Source organism: Phaethon aethereus (genome assembly GCF_964289735.1).
Source record: "Phaethon aethereus genome assembly, chromosome: 2".
Classification (NCBI taxonomy): Eukaryota; Metazoa; Chordata; class Aves; order Phaethontiformes; family Phaethontidae; genus Phaethon; species Phaethon aethereus.
Window position 1 is genome coordinate 42,669,614 of NC_138582.1, and position 19,594 is coordinate 42,689,207.

The window sequence follows — 19,594 nt, forward strand, 5'->3', positions numbered from 1 at the left end:
GCAGGTTGTTAGACATGGAGGAAAGCCATGACTTAACACTATCTTGAAGGACTCTACAGTATCAAAGTATCTGAGGTACAGATTATAGGTCCTCACACAAACAGTGATTTCTTCACCTGAAATTTGTGATATGTTCTGAGTCCCCTTGAAATCTTTATTCTGGATTTTTTTTTCAGGCACTAGAAGATGGTTTTGTGTGACAATGTGCATTAAAAATCTTCTTAAAATTCTTCAGATTCCAGCAGTTTCATGACGGAAATGTTCATGAGAATTTGATAAACATAACTATTCCTGTTAATTGTCATAATCTCATTTTATTTGTGTGGCACTCACTAATTTGTTTTTATTTAAAGAGGGAAAGGCATTCCTTTCTTTTCTTAATACAGTTCCTCTGTATAGCATTATCTAAGCTCAGCTCCTGTATCCTTTCTCTTCCATCCTTTCCATCCTGATTAAAACTACCAGAGACTCAGCAGGAAACCCAGTGGGATTGCCTCATGGTGTCTTGAAGTCACCCTTTCTTTCATTGTTTTTGTATGCTAAACTTTGTTTTGCTTGTCAATCCCTCTCTTCCATCCCACTGGATTCCCAACTTTCCTTTGTCAGTACCCTTGTCTGCATTTAATTTCCTCTTCTTCATTTTCCCTACCCTGTTCTCTTCCCCTTCCTTCCTAGTTTCTGAGGCGTGCTCATGGATCACAGTATTTCTGCCACCACAAACTCCAGGCAATGGCTTCCACACTACTGGGACAGAAGACGAAGGGCTCGCCTGACATGCCAGGCCCCACATGCAGCTCGACCCTAGTTGACCTCACAGCAGTGCCAGGGGAGCTAGGGACACGGGGCGGACCTTTGCAAAATGGTTGTGGAGTTGGGCCAGGGCTGTGGAGGTGGGCCAGGGCTGTGGAGGTGGGCCGGGGGCCGTGGAGGTTGGCCACGGGATTCTCACAGAGGAAGCTCAAGGGACCCGCCCGCAGCCACACTGGCAGCCTGTGGCCGACCCATCGCGAAGTCCAGGGCCCGGGCCGACGCCTCGCTCCCCGGCCGCCGCTGCCACCCTGCCATCCCGCCTCCCCTCGGCCCACGGGCCGGGCCGGGCCGAGCTGAGGCAGCCACGGCCGCAGGCCGCGGACGGGGTGCCATAGTAACAGGCGGGGGCCGGGCAGCGCCGGGGGCCGGGCGGGTGGGAGAGGGCGGGGACGGCGGCGGGATGGCGGGCACGGCAGCGCCCCCTCTCCGCGACTCCCAGCCCCGTCCCCGGCGGCCGCAAATGGCTCTTTCCTCGCCGGCCCCTTTGTGTGAAGCACACTCGGAGCAGCGACTCCGCCGGCGGAGCGCGGCGTGTCCCCCGCCGCCGCCCGCCGAGCCGTGCCGAGCCGAGCCAAGCCGAGCCCAGCCCAGCCGAGCCGTGCCGTGCCGTGCCGAGCCGAGCCGAGGCGAGGCGAGGCGAGAGAGCCGGGCGGCGCGGGGCGGCCATTCCAGGGCGAACTGCCTCGCCGCTCCCCCCGGCGTACGCGGGGGCCCCGGCTGCCGCCACCGCCTACCCCCCGGCCCCGCTCCTCACGGTGGAGGGACAACCAAAACACACGGCCACCAAACCCAACCAAATAAATAATAACAATCATTAAAAAAAAAACCAAACAAAGAAACGGGAAAAGAACAGAGGGAGCGAGCGAGCGAGAGGGAGGGAGGGAGAAGCGAACCAACTCCGAGGCTCCCATAAAGAGAGGCACACACGGAGCTAGCGCCCCGGTGCCGATGCGTGGGGGAAACAATAAGTACTCGAAGTTACCTGCCCTGCCGTAGAAGAAGGAGGGTTTGTTGATTCTCTCGCAGACATCTGCAGACCGGTGCTTTTTTGGAAGAGATTTTTTTTTTTCCTCCTCTCCTCTCTCTCTCTTTACAAACCACAAACGGATGTGAGGCAGGGAAGGTGTTTCTTTGACTACTGAAGTCAGGCACCTCTTTTTTATTCTTCTCAGTCTTGTTGTGTGTCCCCCTCCTCCCCTCACTCTCAGACACACACACACTCACACACACCCCTTTTTGCACCAACATTAACGACAAAAAGAAAAGGAAAGGAGTTTGCTTGATGTTTTAGTGAAATGGACGTAAGATTTTATTCACCACCTCCTCAGCCTGCAGCCGCTCCTGATACGCCTTGTTTGGGACCTTCCCCCTGCCTGGACCCCTACTATTGCAACAAGGTGACTCGTGTTTTGTGTCGTCCGAGGTGTTTTATCTGTGCTGTCGATTGTGCTGTTACCGCGGCGGGCGCGTTGCATGAGCGGGTGCTGCCCTTTGGCCAGCCGCGCACCAACTTCGCCGGCGAGGCAGCGGGCAGCGGCACTTGCCGGGATTTGGGGTTTGGGGAGTGCAAGTGCCGCCCGCCGCGGAGAGGTGCCGCCGGGACACACACCGGCTCCCCTGCAGGCACCCCAAATGAAAACCCCGCAGTAGTTTGGGGGCGGGCGGCTGGAGGAGGGGGTGTGTGGGGGGGAAGGCATTTTCCATAACATCTTCCCTTTCGGAGAGACAGCGTGGACAAGGATGTTGATACGGAGTACTTGAATTTCCAGGACTCCTATTAATGAGAAAGACCGCGCCCGCCACAAACCGGCAGAAACTCTCTGCCCCGCCGCGTACCCTGCACTTCATGTGTCAAAGCCGTACTTGGCGGTGCCGGGTGCGCGTTTGTGTGTGTGTGTACGTGTGTATGACATGTAGACGTATATATGCACACACATCTTTGTATATGCACAATAAGGTTATATAAGGGTGACAAGTCGGTTCAGAGCAGGGGCTCGACTTTGTCCCGGCTATGTAACTGCCTTACCAATTTCTCTGTAACTTGATTAAACCGCTGCAAATAGGGTCAGTGACTGAGGAGAGCCAAGTTTTAGGTCCCCGAGCCCTGGGGACGGAGGAACTGCGGAGGAGGATCGCGCTAGCCCAAATCCTGGCTTTGGTTAGGAAGACTGCGATCCCGGAGCACTTTGCATTACTTTTGCTGCCGAGGAAGGGGGCTGGGGTTCCTGCATTGTTACTGCCTCTGTGGCCTGAGCCAGCTGGTGCTTTATGCATGAGCTGCACTTTCTCTGCTGTTACGGAATGGGCTCTGCACATGAATAAAACGCTGGCCATCGGAAAGAATCAGGAAGTGCGGGCTACCCCGGGCACTTCTTGAGCACACCCCCGGCCCGGGGGGAAAGCTGTGGGCGATGTGTTTACGCCCGTGCGCTGAGGCGTTTGTTTAAAGCCCCCTGCCCTGGAAGTCGGTGGCAGGCTGCCGCCGATGTTTTTCGCAGCGTGAAACTCCCCCGCGCGCAGCGTGCGCAGGGCTGCGGCCGCCGGTGCGGAGGCTGGCGGCGGGGCGCGGTGGCGCGCGGTGGCGGGGCGCTGCCGCGGAGGGGCACCCGCGCGGGGCGACCCACGCCGGTCCGCGGCGGACAGCCTGGTTCCGCGCTGGGCGATTGTCACGACGGTCTCACGTGTCGGGGGGATGTTCAGGGCCGTCTCTCTCGTTGCGGGCAGCCGCCTCGGTTCAGAGAGAAACGGCAAAAGAGCGCGTGTCTGCGCTGAAGCGCGGAGGCTGCAGAGCCGGGGTGAAGCCCTCTCAGTTTTCAGGAGAGATTTCCCACATGGTCTCATCTACCAATCACAACAGAAAGGACCAAATTCATCCTGGCTGCATTTCACATATACTCAATGGAGTTATAGATTTCAGGGATAAATCTGGCCCTTTGTGGTGGATGCCTGAGGATATTTCAAGAGAGATCCCAGAGGTATGACTGTTAGTGGTGTTTTAAGTAACTGTATTTTTCAGCATCTGGCAAACCTGCCCTATAGATGGGAAGTTGTGCCAGGAGTGAACTTTGTTCAGCACGAAGAGGCCAGAGGCGTAGGAGCCTGTATGTGTGCATTTGTTTTTTGTAAGTGCTCTGAGTAAACATGAGGCTACTGCTACCTTTGGTCTGTGGTTTGCCGTTGTTTTCTCTATTGTCAGTTTTTGTAACTGTAAAGTGTTGCCAAGTGAGAAAGTGTCTGAAGACCCATGTGGCAATGAAACTGGACAAACGTTATTAAACTTATCAGTGATTTAAAGCTTCAAAAAGAAGGTAATGACTTGAATACACATTTCACTCCTCATTCTTGAGATAGTGGGCCAGATTTAATTTAAAAGTTAAATGCTTTGGAAAATCAGGAATTACTTTAATATATTAAGTCACTTTCCGGTTAAATTCCTTAAATCATTTTTTGGTGGGTTGCACTGCAAATCGAATAAATTAATTTAGAAAGTTGTTTTCAGAATTTCTTTACTAGCTGGTTAAAGCTTCTTTTAAGTCATGCCATGTATAAGGGAGCAAACTGTTCTTTTTAAATGCAAATGAGACACTCATTCTGTAGACAAGTTGCAACTCTTCTATTTCACTTTGCCTGAACTGATAATGTGCTTAAAAATGCACAGTCATAAGACATATGTTTTATCCTCAGGAAAGACTTACCAGGAATGTTTCAATACAAGATACCGAGTATGGGACGAATATCTTTTTCAGATGTCTTTGCCACTGACGATTGATTACATTAAATGGACAGAGTAGGTTTGCCAAGCCCCTTGGAGGCGTACATTTACTGAACATTTCATTTCTCACTCCCTTCACTCTCTCCCTTCTCCCAGCGTGATTAACATTGCTGGGAAAACTTATCTGACTTGTTCTAAACATGTCGTCATGTTACAGTATTGCTCTGTCACTCATTTTCATGCTGTGTTTAGGGAGTTTGAAGGGCGGGAGGCCTGCAGAATTTTGCGTTCAGTAAGCTTGGTTGAGTGTTTGCCCTTGATGTCTCTCAGGAAAGGAGATGATGGCAGGAGCGTGATGGATCCGTGTTCTGGGTTGGAACAGTGGTCTTGATTAGGTCTTTAACTGCAAAACTCTTTCAGAACTGGATCTTGTATCTTGTAAAGTTAGTTAAAACTTGCTTTGGGCACTTACTAGTGGATTTGGCCCTTGCTTTCATACCTGGGTTGTGGTGGTGGGTTTTTTTTACAAGTGAGAAAGGCACTGATTCTTTACATTTTAAGTCTGCTGGAGCTGCTGGTGCCTTAGAAGGTATTCCACAAATACTTAAGCTTTTAAGCTTTCTAATTGTTCATTAGCACTAGTTTTTTTCCTGACCAGATGATTGTTCATAGCATGTGGGTGAGTTACCAGGCACATGCATGGGAGGTATTGACAGTGCATTTTTCTCTAGCCAAAGGAAAATGCAGTAACTTAGGTTCAGTCGCCTCTTATCTTAAAATTTTCATTTAGCAGGCTCTGTTTCAGAAGGCTGCTTAGATCTTTATTTTATAAACCTAAAATAGCATTCTAAGCATCTTAGTCTAATATTTCTCTATCTGCTGTGAAAGCTCATTATACTCTGCACATATTTTTATGCAGGCTTTTCCTTGTTTCTCTTGCATTACCCTTGGAGAGAGAAAAAGTGAAAGAACAATGCAAACAATGTTGGTTATGACAACTGTGTGAGGTATCTCTTATACAAACAGACAGAATGGACGGTATGCTGCAGTATATAGGTCAGCCTTTGAAACAACATAGTGGAGCTCTTACGCTGGACAGACAGATTTAGAGTTGGGGTTGTAGTGCTCGCCTCTTGACACTTGAAGCATAATTGAATTTCAGACATTTACAGACTAATACGAGTAGTCTGTTCAGTTGAAGCTCATTTTAAGAAACATCATGTTCCTTAATTGAGTTGAATGCTGCAAAAGAAATAACTTTGATAATCTGAATGTCTTTAATTTGATAGAAGAATATGATCAGGGATTTCAAGCTGCTTGAAGAAGTCGGATGAGGAGTTTAAATGTTTATGTAGCGAGCAGTAGATCCTTGCGGCTTTCCGTACTGAAGTGTCACCTCCAAAGACCACTTCGATCAGTACTGTAAGAAGGATTGGTGTATTTTCATACTTGCAATTTTACAGTGGTTTTAGATATCTGCTCACATAAAGTGCAGTTATATGATTATAGTTTGACACAGCTAATGAGAGGGATGCTGACCCCTGCCAACAGTACGGAGAAAATAATGGTCTTTACTGCTCCCAATGGTTAGGCTTGCAGAATTATGCACTAGATTCTTCCATGATTTGCTACCTGGTTCAAAAATACAGGATCCAACAACTCATCTTTCTTGTGTTCACTGGTAGTTGTCAGAGCAGTGGAAAAATACAGCCAGACAGCAGAGGTAGAATGATAGACTGTAGTTGTTTTTAAAAAGAGGAATAAAGAGGAAAAAAGAGGGCGAGGGAAGCAATACCCTTCAAAATGAAAAAAGCGGAGTGACATTGGGTAGAAGTGGATAAGGAGATATAATACAGTGCTTTGTAAGGAGGTAACAATCCTGCTCATAATCAGAATTCCACAGAGCAAAAGTGCATGTATTTATACACAGCGTTTAGAATAATTTATTGTGTAAACTTAACCCCACCATAGAGACTACTCTAAGTAAAATGTTCCATGGCTGTTTACAAAGTGCACATTATTTCCAGTGGCTTGCTTCTATCCAGTCTCTATCTGAAACTCAGAATTGTGGAAAGCCAGCGCTCTGAAGGATAGGTCTAAAGCTGAAATGCTGTGTTAGTGTTTTGACAGCATTTTAGCATTATGCTCATCTAATAGATCACCATTCATTTATTCTGGGCATATTTTTTTTTCCTTAGATAACAACCTTGTTTCCCTACTGAATTAGAATCGTGCTTGAAATTTGTTGCTGCCTTTTAAAGGAAAGATTAAACAGTTGCATTAGTGCTGACTGTTGATTTTTAAGTGTTAAGTGGTTTAGTTAGTTTCAAAAAATACCACATAGGAAGAAGGGAAATGGACTTTTCTTTCCTGGGTTAGTAGACCTTAGAATGTCGTATCAGGGTTGCAGGCAAGCCTCAAGTGTTCCTCCTTAAATTCCAGTGTTTCAGAAAAGTGTTCCCAATTTTAGTGGAATACAATTTCTGTGTGTGCTTTTAAGAAATCTTTCTCAAAGATGTCTATAAAGCAAAGCATTCGCAGTCATTCTTTTTTTTCTTTTTCTTTCTGCCAAACATCAGTACCTTGAGCGAAATTATGTTTTATTCTCTTACCAGAATGATGTGTTTTATCTCTAGGGCATTAACTTCAAGCAGCCTATTATGACATCTTCTGAAAAAAAATGAAAACTGTAAACTATTAAGAATGCCGAACTTGCTAAACACTACAGTGCATGCAGTACCTTTGGTGTTTACATTAAACCAAAGAGCAGCTGGAGCTGCATTTAAGGACTTAAGGAGCTGATACTGTGGAGGACTGGGCAGTCACAACTCCACTGAATTTGGTGCATGCTGGGGACGATCACACTTTACAAGGATGTACTCCTGTCCTCAGATTTACATTCTAGTAGGAGTTTCAAGTCTTGCTAACACTGTACAGAAGCACTGGAAAATTGACTACGTTTAAAACAGAACTTTGTATTAAGCAGAGAAATGTCCTAATCGTGGTAGGATTTAGATCAAAATTCTTGGATATTTAAATCCTGTATTGATGGCAGACATAACAAAGCTTAGACGGTGGAAGTAAAAAGCTTCCTTTGACTGCTTTCTCAGCACAGCTCAAGAGTGACCTGAAAGCACCACTTCTTGTGGTGAGAGGGTAGTCCCTGGATCAATGCAGACCTTGGGTTCTGGAACTGACAGCGGTGGCAATTAGTGGCAGCTTTGTTTATCTTTTTGAAGTGGACACATGCTCTGTGGATGTCTAGCATGGGCTGCATACACTAAAATATTTATTTTAAATACAGCCTAACCACATCTAAATGTTTCATTGTTGCGGTTGGGCTAGATGATTGTTGTAGGTCCCTTCCAACTGAAATAGCCTAGCCTAGCCTATTCTCTTCTGTCCTGTCCTATCCTACCCTGTCCTGTCCTGTCCTATTCTTTTAGTTACACTACTAGGCACCAATGTTCTGCCCAAGGAGTGATTTCTCATTAAAAATGCTGAGTTATAAACTGCTCCAAAACATGGTTTATAGCAGAAGCACCAAATGACTGTTAATTATAGCAGCACTTCCAAAATACTTTCAGACGTGGCATTCACATCAAGCTGAATGAGATTTTCTTGGTCATAACGTTTTTCCCTACAGCATTCAGCTGGAAAATGGCAACATCACATTATTCTCTAGTTAGGCACAGTTACGTAGCGTTAGCAGCAGCAGCAAACATTGCTTTTCCACAGGAGCAACTGCACAGAAGAAAATCTCAACTGCCCTTCCACTGGAATACCTGCATTTTATGTTTGTTGGTTGTGATCAGTTTTAGGTTAGTAAGTCAGGGCATTGAATAAAATGTTTAACTCTTGACTTAGATCTTCAAAGTTAAAATCATTTTTCAGCAGAGATCTTGGCTCAGCTGACATTTGTAATGTCTGTGGTTTTAATTTGTTTCTTATTTTTGCAGTAAGTAGTTTATTTTTAGCATTTGAATTTCACATGGCTCTACTAATATTTATATCTTATCTTTGAATTGCACATATGCTAACTGTTCCTGAACTGTTCATTTAGTGTTTCTCACTGGGCTGCTATTTGATTTGATATAGATCCTTGTAGTACAGTTTCCTCCCAAGAAATACGCTGCTTTCTAAGTTGCAAAACATACTTGAATTACATGAGCATCTGACAAATCCAGGTTAGTGGAAATGTCAGAATGTTTTAGCATTCACATTCTTGACTGTTAAACTGCTCTCTACCAATCCAAAGTGTCGTAAGTGGCTTTTTTTCAAATGTACTGCTGGCTAAGCATGGAAATCGAGCTGCTGTGGTAGTACTTTTGTCTCCTGCTATTGTTGTTGATGATTATATGGTCTTAAAGGTTAAATGGAAGTTACTGTAGCTGGTAAGTGTTTTTGTTATATTAAGGAAATATGCAGTGAACTCCAGTTACTTATTCTATATGCAAGAAGAAATCAGAACTGTGAAATCAGGCAGTGGTAACCTGTACTTAGGGAAATGGGTCTGTAAGGGAAGTATAAGGTCTACAATGTGAAACAAAAAATTTATCCAGATAGTTCCTGCCAAAAGAGTGAGAAGATTATGTATACGTATAAAGTCCTGTTGTATCAATGCTACTCTGTGTGTATATACCTACGTACATTTCTGCTGCATTGTATATTGCTTGCTTTGAAGAAAGTGAACTTACTCTGAGAATCTGTCATTTCTATCTTGTATTATAAGTAGCTGGCTGCAAAGTCATGTTCTGGTCACAGTTGCCAAAAGTGCCTAGGTTTGTGTTCATGAATATGAGAAAACATTTGTTTCTTATATGATCACAGTGTTCGCATCAACCTGAAATAAAAATAAATAGTACAAGGAAAAACAGTGGTGAAAAGGGACGATAACCTTTCAGAAAAGTATAATTTATCATTTGGCAGACACAGTTGTGAACATTAGTCATAGAAACCTGCAGATAGTAGAGGCTTAATATCAAAGCTAATGATTTATTTTATGTTAATGACTTTCTGCTAGGGCATAAAAGACTGCTCATAATGGACTCTCAGTGCTGTGTTCAGTTGCGAAGGCTAATGGTATAATCTTTCCCAAAATTAAGCTTTTTGAAGTAAATCATGGTGTTATTTTTTCAAGTTAACTCTTGAAAATCTATTGGCAAAATTACTTTTTTTTAAGAACCACTTGTAATCTTTATAGGAAAATATAAAGCAAGTTTTTCTTCATTAGCAGTTTTCTTAATTGTGTTGGAAATGCCTATTTATGTTTTGTTACAGTTCTGAAGAATAATATTCATGATGTGAAAGTAATTTGTTTCAGTGGTTTTATCATAGTGCAGTAAGTTTTTGTGAGGCACGGTTGTTTTTGCAGATTGAACAAAGGAAGAGAAGAATTATTTTTTTAGTGGCCTAGCCAGTAATTCGCTAAATGGTAGTGAGACTCTTAGTTTTGCATTGACGAGTTTTTAAAATCATGTTTACAATTACTTATAACCAACATTATATTTCAATAAGAGATAATTTGCCTACTAAAGTTCACATAATGTGCTAATCATGTCTAGTGGTTAATAAAGGCCTCCTATCTCACTCCCCTGATGGCTATAAAAGGCTATTATGTTCATGGCAGCAGTTCAGGTACAGCTGCTGTGTGTTAATAATGCATCATTGTCCCACTAATAAACACAGCAAAGGTCAGCAACCCCAAGCACCTAAAACACCTATTCTCTTTCCAAAATATTTATTAACACCTTAATGGCATATCTATTCATTTTGGTTAGGATTATATCAGTTAATGACCCTCATAGAATCCCTGTGTTGAGGTTTTGCAACCTACACAACTGCTGTTGTGGGCTGTTGAACTCATCTTTTTTCCTGAATATTTCTTTTTCATCACAACTATCTGTTGTTTCTTTAATTTAAGATTAGCATTCCATGGTCGCTTTATGATTAACTTAGTTTGTTACTTAGTTTGGCAATTTTATTTTTTTTCCCCTCAGCTGATTTAAGATTATATTTAGAGGCTGAATTTTCTTTTAATTAGTTAAGACACTTTATAGGAATGGCAACTATGGGCTAAAAAACTGTGATTGTGTAACATGCATTCACACATGCACACATGCATGCACAGACAGATGGATATATACATGTGTGTATATATGAGCACTACTTTCTCTAGGTTCCATACATAATTTTACTACTAGTGACTTATGTTTTCCTTTTTAGCATGGATTGTTGTATTCATAAAGGTTTTCTGAAATGCATTTTCTACAGACAAAGAACATACTCACATGGGATTTCCATTTTGCCAAGGAAACATGCAAATCAATAGGCCAGCACTTATCTGCATTAAAATTAGGTATACTGTAATTTATGGGCGCAGTGATACTGTATTTGTCTTGCGTAGCCTCAGATATTCTTTAAGGTAGCCTGGCTATGTGTCCTTAGAGAAAAGCAAAAGTGTTAATTGAACAAAATCTTATTTTCTCATCTTGTAGTATTGCCTTTTGTTTTCTGTTACTCCTTCAGAAAACCTGATTTTTTTTTGTGCTGTATGATTTACAAACAAATGTTCAGAGGGCAGAAAAATACCACTGCACTTCCATCAAGAGAAATGAAAAAGCTTAACTAGCTGAAGGGTTTCTATTTGGTGTAGCACATAGCTTCAATGACACATTTGTCATGCTTTAAATATATAATACATACAATAAAATATGTACAGGCACAGTTGTGATATATGTAGTGTCTGGCTCCATTGCTATTGTTTGTAGTCTCTACGGTTGTCATACGTTGTTCTTTGCACATCATACCCTTACAGCGGAATCTGACACAATTTCTAGCTTCCAGTCCTGCACCATTTTCATTGCACAATATACATGAGTTTGACAGGGTGTGTTGAGGACAACTCTGGCAAGCAATTGATATTTTGAAGTGGCAAGCGTTTCAGCAGCTGCCTGCTTGTGAAAAAGGAATGATAAGATATACTGTATTGTTAGTTTCAGGCAAAGCATTAAGGTTTAAGCTCTGTAAAAATGTACACATTATTTGTCAGTGGTGAAGCAAGCCTTTTATGTTTTTTAGAGCTTAGTTCTCTGGCTGATGTGAACTAGAATGACATTGGTTTAATGGTCAGTAAATGAATAGGAGTACTTTGAATTTGAACTGCTGCCAATTTTGCACCAACAAAGAGACTGACAAAAGAAAGATTTTATGTGAAAGCAAAGCACAAGCAATGTTTGGGGAGGTGGGGAGAGGGGTAGAGGGACCCAACAGAAATATTCTCCACCGCAGCCTTGTAATGATACTAAAATTGTTAAAACACATCCATTTTACATGGCTCATCGGCTACGAACCTAAGCTGTTTCATCTAATGTTCTTTAAAACCTGTTGTATACACATAGTCTTTTAGAATATATTCATATGGAATTTACAGTGTGTTTTTCTAAATACCACACTGTGCCCTGAAGGCCTGTTGGCAGAACATCAGAGTTGTCCACTGCTGGAGTTCCTAAGTCTCTCTCTATCTGGTAGTGGGAAATTGTAGTTTAATCAGTTATGGCACTTTCAGTGTGTAACATTCATTAGTAAGGCAATTTGTCATGACTGTTAATAGTCAGGATGCATCTGCTCTCTCTTCAGTTACGGAGCGTGATAAGCAAGAGGGCAAATATTTCAATATCTAATAACATTAGCATGTTTGAAAACTCTAGTTCAAGGTTGGTGGTCAAAACACAAACAGCAGATTAATAACAACCTATATATTTTTACTGGTTTTACCTTTACAGATCTGATTTTAAAGTAACCTAATGCTCTTATGAGTTGTGCGTTATCTGACTGGGTATTAGAAAGTAAATGTTAGCATCTTCAGTGTTTATCAGAGACTTTTCCTCTGTTGTCATAAATTCAAAGCTAGGATACTTTTCAAGAGTTGCAAACACTTATAATTGAGCCACATAATTTTCCAGTGTGTCAGTAATAAATTGTTCACAGTATCATTTTTGGCAGTAATAGGTCTTTTACAGTGTTAGTTTTGTGGCTAGGCAGCTTATAATGTTATAAAAGATATTTGGTGCTTACCAAATAGACAACATGCAATTAGAATAATGTTCTCTTCTCGCTAAAAACAGGCTTGTAATCATTGTTCATTGTTCTAAATATGAAAGATTAAATTGTTTCCTACAGTTAAGGAAGAGTAAAGGGGTTTTTTTCCACATATATCCGATAACCCTCATGTATTACATAATATGATAGCTTTACACACAATAGCTTTGTGACACATTTTAATTTTTAATGAAAAGCCCCCCAAATTTTAACATAATGATTTCTTTAGAAATCGAGCCCAATCTTGGTAAAATCCATTCTTGCTAGTAACAAAAGCTGTTACTGTTTAAGTTTCTGTTCAGCAGTTAGTTGATACGCTTCACTGGATGTTGTCAAAAAGGCTTTTCTCTTGATTGACAACCCCGTAGGAATGTGAATGGAGATTTTAATTGCATATCATGTGTGCATATCAGAGTGAGTGGATTCACTGACTCTGCTTAGCTCCATATCTCTACAGGTCAGCCATGCCAAAACACTTATTTTTTTTAATAAGCAGTTGATATATTTTCCAAAGAGAGAGAAAGAGGACATGCAAGTGAAGAATGGACTGTAAAGCAAAAGATTCCTGTGAATTTCGGAAGAAAAATGTGTGCAATAAGTTTTCAGAACATTTTAACACGATTGAGAGGTATTTTGATGATGTAAATTCATTTCAAGTCCAAGAGTCTAAGTTGTCCAAAGACGGCTAGAATATATTTTTCTTCTGGCAATTGCGAGCAGAAGTGTGTTTATCTTTTTACTTTTTTTTTTCAAGAGTACTTTGAACAAAATCAGTCAAAAAAAAAGTAAAGCAAGTGGAAAAATTTACTGAGGCAGGCTGCCTGCATCTTGCACCTATATAGAAGACCTGGGTAAATGATGGAGGGTTTCTTCATATGTGTGGGAGATAGTGGGCGTTCTTATTCATACTGCATTTGATCCACACCCTTCGGGCAACACTGTTACTTTAGGGGGAGATTTACCTAGATAAGGATAGCAGAGACCTCAGTTTTGAGTTTAATAATAAAACCGAATTTTGATATCAACTGTAATGCAACTCAAAGGTTAATTTTTTTTTCCTAAGAGCAGTAAATGATACATCACTGCAAAATGACGCTGAAAAATAGACCTCAACATTTTCCATAGCCAAGAACATTGCAGGTGAAAATGACAAAGCCAAAGATTCGTTATTATGAATAGTAATTAGATTTTGATGTCTCAAATTAGATTCCAGGTTTCATTTTACATCAGAAACCACAACATTGACTGTATTTTTTTTTAAAGCTTATAAATCATCAGCAACTGAAAGCACAGCTAAAACACAGTCGTGGGGAACTTTCATCTGTGTTAATGTTTTGTGCCTGTGCAGGGACATTGAAATCTAAATCGGGATGCCAGTTGCATTTTTCCAGGAGGACCCCTGGGAAGGAATTGTTACTTAGTCAAAAAGTTTCTTTCCTGGTTTGTCAGTGCTCTCCAATGAAAAGCAAATTGACTGCCTTTTGCCCTTTTACCCTTTGTGTAGGGCCAACTTGCACTTTCACGTTATATTTGTGTAAAGTGTGGGAATGGAGGATGCCAACCACTTGTTGAATCTTACAGGTACAACAGCAAGGCACATCACCTTGTCTGACAATGTGCTATTTAACTTTGGCACCTGTACGGACCCTGTTCACTCCTGTGTTGGACGAATGTCTATCTCACCCAATGTATGTCTTGAACATCAGTAAACCCTTAGGAGTCCTTAAAAATTATGAACACCTTAAGAAGAAGAATAAGATTTTGCTTTATTTCTAATGAAGCAAACCCCTTCTGACTTAATACAGATGGATGATTGGATCTATTAGCAACTGGCACTTCCAGGGATTTTCAGGATTTATGAGTAGAAAATAGAGGGAAATGGGAAATGGCAAAGATAGTAGTCTGAAAGTGCAATTCCCTCTGTACAGTGTGCGTTTAAGTTCTGTAAGCAAACGCATCAATGAGAAGCTGTAGCTTTCTGGACACCCCAGAGTGCTTATGTTTAGATTCGTCAAGTTCCAGAGCTTTGGCACTTTCGGTTCTGATAAAGCTTTTTTTTTAAGAAAATTTCTAAAATTGTTCCTGGTTTTGGGAGCTTTTCATCATAGCCACAAGGTCCACAAGGCTCCCAAAGCCAGGAAGTATTATAGACATTGGAAGTAGAAACCTGTAAGAAATGAAAAATGTTTAAATATTTTTTTAATTGTTGAGGGAAGAAAATACTTGGCTTGTGCAACATGGTAAAGGTGGTTTCAGCCTGTGACTAAGGTTTTGATAAAAATGAGAGCGGAACATGAAGCTGTAATTTTGGATTAACACCAGGGCCATTTTTGTAAATCCCCATAGTAGCTCTCATAATAACATCGAGAAGATTACAACATTGCTGTCATGAAAACTTCATTTGTTCAGGACTTTGTTAGGTTATGAAGTCAAACACTTGAAAGCTGGGAATGCTGGATTTAAGGATGTCTTGATTTTGCACTTTTGTATGTTATCATTGGCAGGGATTGACAGAGTGAAACAGTAGATGTAGAGTAAGCGATCATGCCATTGCAACTTTATCCTTAATGCAGTTACAAATGGCACCTGAGTTAGGCTTTCAGGCATTTTGCACATTTTGGCTTCTCGACTTTGTAGCCCAAACTATATTATTTCAAAAGTATCTTTTTTTGTATGTTACTGATTCATTGGATTGTATCTGTGACATTCTTGCTATCATCTGTGGAGAGTCTTTGAGTCTCTTCAACATTGCTGTGCAGAGTTAACTCAGCAGGAGGGAGAGTTTTGTTATGGTGAGTGGGGGAAAGATCTTCTCTTAACTGCAGCCAGGAGAATCTTGGGCTGTCTCTTACCAGTCCTTTCGTTCTGTGGATACCTTGATATAGACTGTGATGAGGCATGCTTATGTTCTAAAGACCTGGGGTTCAACCAGAGAATACTTGTGTTTGGTTATTATTTTGTCATGATGCCCACATTTTGGGCTGAGGAACCCAATCGTAAGTTACAGCCTCAGTAATTTCAACAGTTTATCTCTGAACAAAAGCTCAAATAAAAGGCACTTTTCTACCTCAATATCTTTTCTTCTACTGAATTTGAAAGATGTGCTGCAAATAATGGAGCTGGTTGAGTTTCCTTAAGGTTAAAAATACCATTTGAACTCCAAATACAGGTATTATGACCAAAATTATGCAATACATACTATAGTTAAACCTGCAATTGTAAAATAAGAGAAACCCTATTGTATGTATCTTTATTATCATATATAGATGCTATGCTTATAGAAATAAAGTAGCATCTGTTAAATCTATGTTTATATTAAACTCTCTGCATTTGCATAAATCATTTTAGTTCTAGTAAAACCAGAGGATTTAGGATACAAATCCTTAGGGTTTGTCCTATAATATTTTTCTTTGAAGCTACAAGGGAGTCTATGTAATGAAAGCTCAGAGGAAAGGTATTTTTGAAATGGAAAAATATATTATTGAGCTGAATCCATTGCCCTTTTAAGAGTGCTGTGGTTCTAGAGGACTTCTGTAAATACAGCATGACAGTGGAAATATTAAAGCAGCATTCTTTAACTGGTTTTATCCGCTCTTTTCAGAAATTCAGAATGTAAATGTTAATATTTACTGCAGAATAAAATAGGTAAGATTCTGAATTTAGAAGTTTTTGGTTGGAGGAGAAGACTGCAGACTTTCTAGGAAAAAGTTAATTGCGATGGAGACAGCCCTTAACCTGCTGCTTCCTACATGGTTACCTGGGTTTCTAGCAATGTTGGAAGCTCTTTGCTTATATTAGAGCTGTAAGCATACTCTGAAGCAATGGGGCACCAGACCTGGAAGTTAATTTTCTGCCATTCACTCATCAGAATCTTCCCTTGTTCTTACTACTGAGCTTGCGATGGACCCATACGGAGCTGAAAATAACCATAGTGGAATGAGTATTTCCCTATTTATGAGGAGTTAAAAATACAAGAGTATCATAATCGTCAGGTCTTGTTATCTTGGGTAAGGATGAAACATTGTGTGAGGGGATGTGGGCTTTCCATCCACTCTGGTAGTTCAGCGTTGTTCCGTCAAGTGTGGGAGAGGAGAGCAGGAGAAGGGGGCATCAAGTGTTCAAGGAACTCATCTAAGGAAAAGAGCTGGGGCTATGGTCTCTCAGTGCTGGTTTGAGCGAGTGTTTGCATTTTACCATCACTGAACATTAGTCTCCTTTCTGCCAGGAGACTCCTTTCTACCTTTATGTTTCAGGTATTCTCCCTGTACAGATGCTGAGCTTTGAAAAAACAGATGAGTTGCAACCTTACTGAGAGTACCTGTCACCTGGTGATTAGGAATTTGTTTCATTTCCACCAGCATGGACACCTAAGCTATATCCAGTAAAAAGCTGACCAGCTTGCTAGGTGAGAAGGTGCTAGGACACCACTGGAGGGTCCTGAAGTCCCTGTACTGTCAGTGGAGAAGGGGGTGGGGTGTGGGCATGGAGTGTGCCCCAGGCAGACTTAACTTTCACCCTCAGTTCTTCTGGGTGATTCAGAAATCTCTGGTTCAAAGACCTAGTGTGACAATATGCTTGTTGTAAGGAAAACTGCCAAATTCAGATTTACATGACAGCAGAGCTATTAGGATTAGGACTGCTCAACTGAAGCAGTACTGCATGATGTTAAAAGTTTCATGAATGTGGAATAAATGGAACTTCCATTTACAGAAGTCTTTGTGGTGCATTACGTTGCTCTTTCTGTGGACTTGCATGACTCTAGGCAATGTTTGCTGGCTCATGGAACAACTCCTGGAGCGGCAGGGTCTCCTCTGAGAAGTGTTTTCTGTCTTCAGTCCATGAAATGTCAAGTTGACTATTCCATTGCTGCCTTCATCTGCTACTTTCCTTGCTGATATTCTGTAGAAGTCCTGACATCCTGCAAGGGAGGTTGCCTCTTCAGCAGCTGATTTACGATAACCTGCCAGGGAGTGTCTTTTAAGAAGGTAGAGTGCAAAAATATCAGGAAAATATCACTCTTCTCCACATCCCAGTTTGTTATCTCTTAACTTGGATGAGAACCTCATTCTTCCTTAACAGCAGGTCTTATTTTTCAGCCCTTTTCTGGTGGTTCAATAACTTATGCCTGTAGCATTAAAAAAAAAAAAGTCAACAAGACAAGTTTGGACTACAAGGGGTGGACTGCTCGATTATGTGAGTTTTTTCCTTTAGGGTGACTCCACAGTAGTCTCTAAAGAGAATTTTAGTATTTGATTTTTAGTTTTTTCTCTTCTTCTCCACCCTTACTAAATGGTACAGTTGACTGTGTAGCTGAGAAGCTGGCATATGAATTCTTCTGCACAGAAATAGTTTTAAAAAATTACTGTAAGGTTATTTAACCAGACCAATGCTGGAGTAATGAAAGGACTTGCATACACCCACAAAAGTGGGGAAGAGAAAGGTCAGAATTGGAGCTGGAATTCCATACTTAGTTTGAAATTTCTAGTTACGGCAGCATATTTTGTATATAGGATTATTACTCTTTGGCAAGCCCTGCTGTGTCTAAACACTTTTGGGTGGGCTAAGGATGAAGTTTCAGTTTAAGTCAGAATTTTCTTGCTTCGTGGTTTTAAACTTTAGATTATAATAACATTACATGAGCATCAGTTTTTATGGTACATTTGTAGAAGATGCTATTTTTACACAGTCCTAGTGCTAATAGAAGTCTGTTGGATTACATTTTAAAAGGTGAACTTCAGTATGTTTTTCCTGACAAAGAAATGTATCATCCAGGGTACAGAACTGAGACAAGCTGTTTGTGAAACAATTCAACAAGTCTTGTATTTTCTTAACATTTTGTCCCACTATCTGAAAAAGGAATGCAGCCATGAGCAAAACTTTACCCTCTCGGTGCTTTAGTATGTGGGTGGAAATACACTCCTGAGTATCTTATTACATTCTGCATGCACCACTTGCATAGGACTGCCAATGTCTGTCACCAGTCCTGCCTTAATGCAGTCTCCTGTTCTTAGTATCTTGTGTTTAGACTCAGTGCAGCACAAGTACAAAGCCTCTGTCTCTTTAGTGTTGAATTTTTAATATGTTTCAGCATTTGTAATGATTTCATTATAGTACTGAACAGAATTGGACTTTATTTTTTTGCAAATACCACTGTATTTGAAAAAGGAACCATTCTTTCCTCCCTTGAAAAAGCATGTACAGTACATTGTGTACTCTGTTCTGTATGTATCTATGTCTCCAAATTAGTTTGTATCACCTCTGTTATAGAAGTCCTTTTCTTCCACCACTATTCTGAAATTGCCTTTCGTACTCAGTGTAACCTATGAATTGGTCCTGTGAGTGAGTCATTCCAAGGTTGTTGTTCTTTCCTTATAACTACATTTGATATAAAATACTGTGCTCTATGTTATGTCCGTCTTGTTCAGATGGAACAGTATATGCTGAGATGGAAAACCAGAATGCAATATCAGAATACATTTAAATGTAATAACATTTCTAGAATCTTTCTTCTTATGGTACAGAAATAACTGCTCTCCTGCTCTTATCACTCTTTTGGTTTTTAGAGCCTTGTGATACTGGAGTGTTTCAAACACAGGCTTGGCCTTGCAGCTCTTACCCTAGGAAAAATGCCACTGATATCCAGAGGAGTTTTGCTTTCTTCAAGGACTGTGATTTGGCCTCAGGTCGGCTATATAACCCTATCTTAGGTACCCCTTTTTCTTATGTAAAGATTTACATAAGCTTTATCGTTATGGATATCCTGCACATTTCTTGTATTAACAAAATGATACACCTGGGGTTAATTTTCACGACTATTTCATTTTGTACATACTGGCCCTAAAGAAACCTTACTGAGATCATTAAATTAATTTTCTACTGAGTGTTGTTTTTCCTATAAGTACATGTGCATTCCAAGGTCCATCAAACACAAAGATTTTAAAGTATTAAACCAGTACTAGCTATCACAGTTAC

General features: G+C 41.1%; 1 protein-coding gene across 1 annotated transcript in view; it reads left to right on the top strand.

Annotated features, from left to right (window-relative positions):
* Positions 1-2,105: 2,105 nt before the first annotated feature.
* The window catches only part of TOX (thymocyte selection associated high mobility group box), a gene marked incomplete at its 5' end in the record, with an annotated part of 221,129 nt that continues 203,640 nt past the window's right edge, over positions 2,106-19,594 (top strand). Inside the window, one exon of the mRNA XM_082014844.1 lies at positions 2,106-2,207. Coding sequence (XP_081870970.1) covers positions 2,106-2,207 — 102 coding nt within the window. The remainder of the gene's footprint in view (positions 2,208-19,594) is intronic.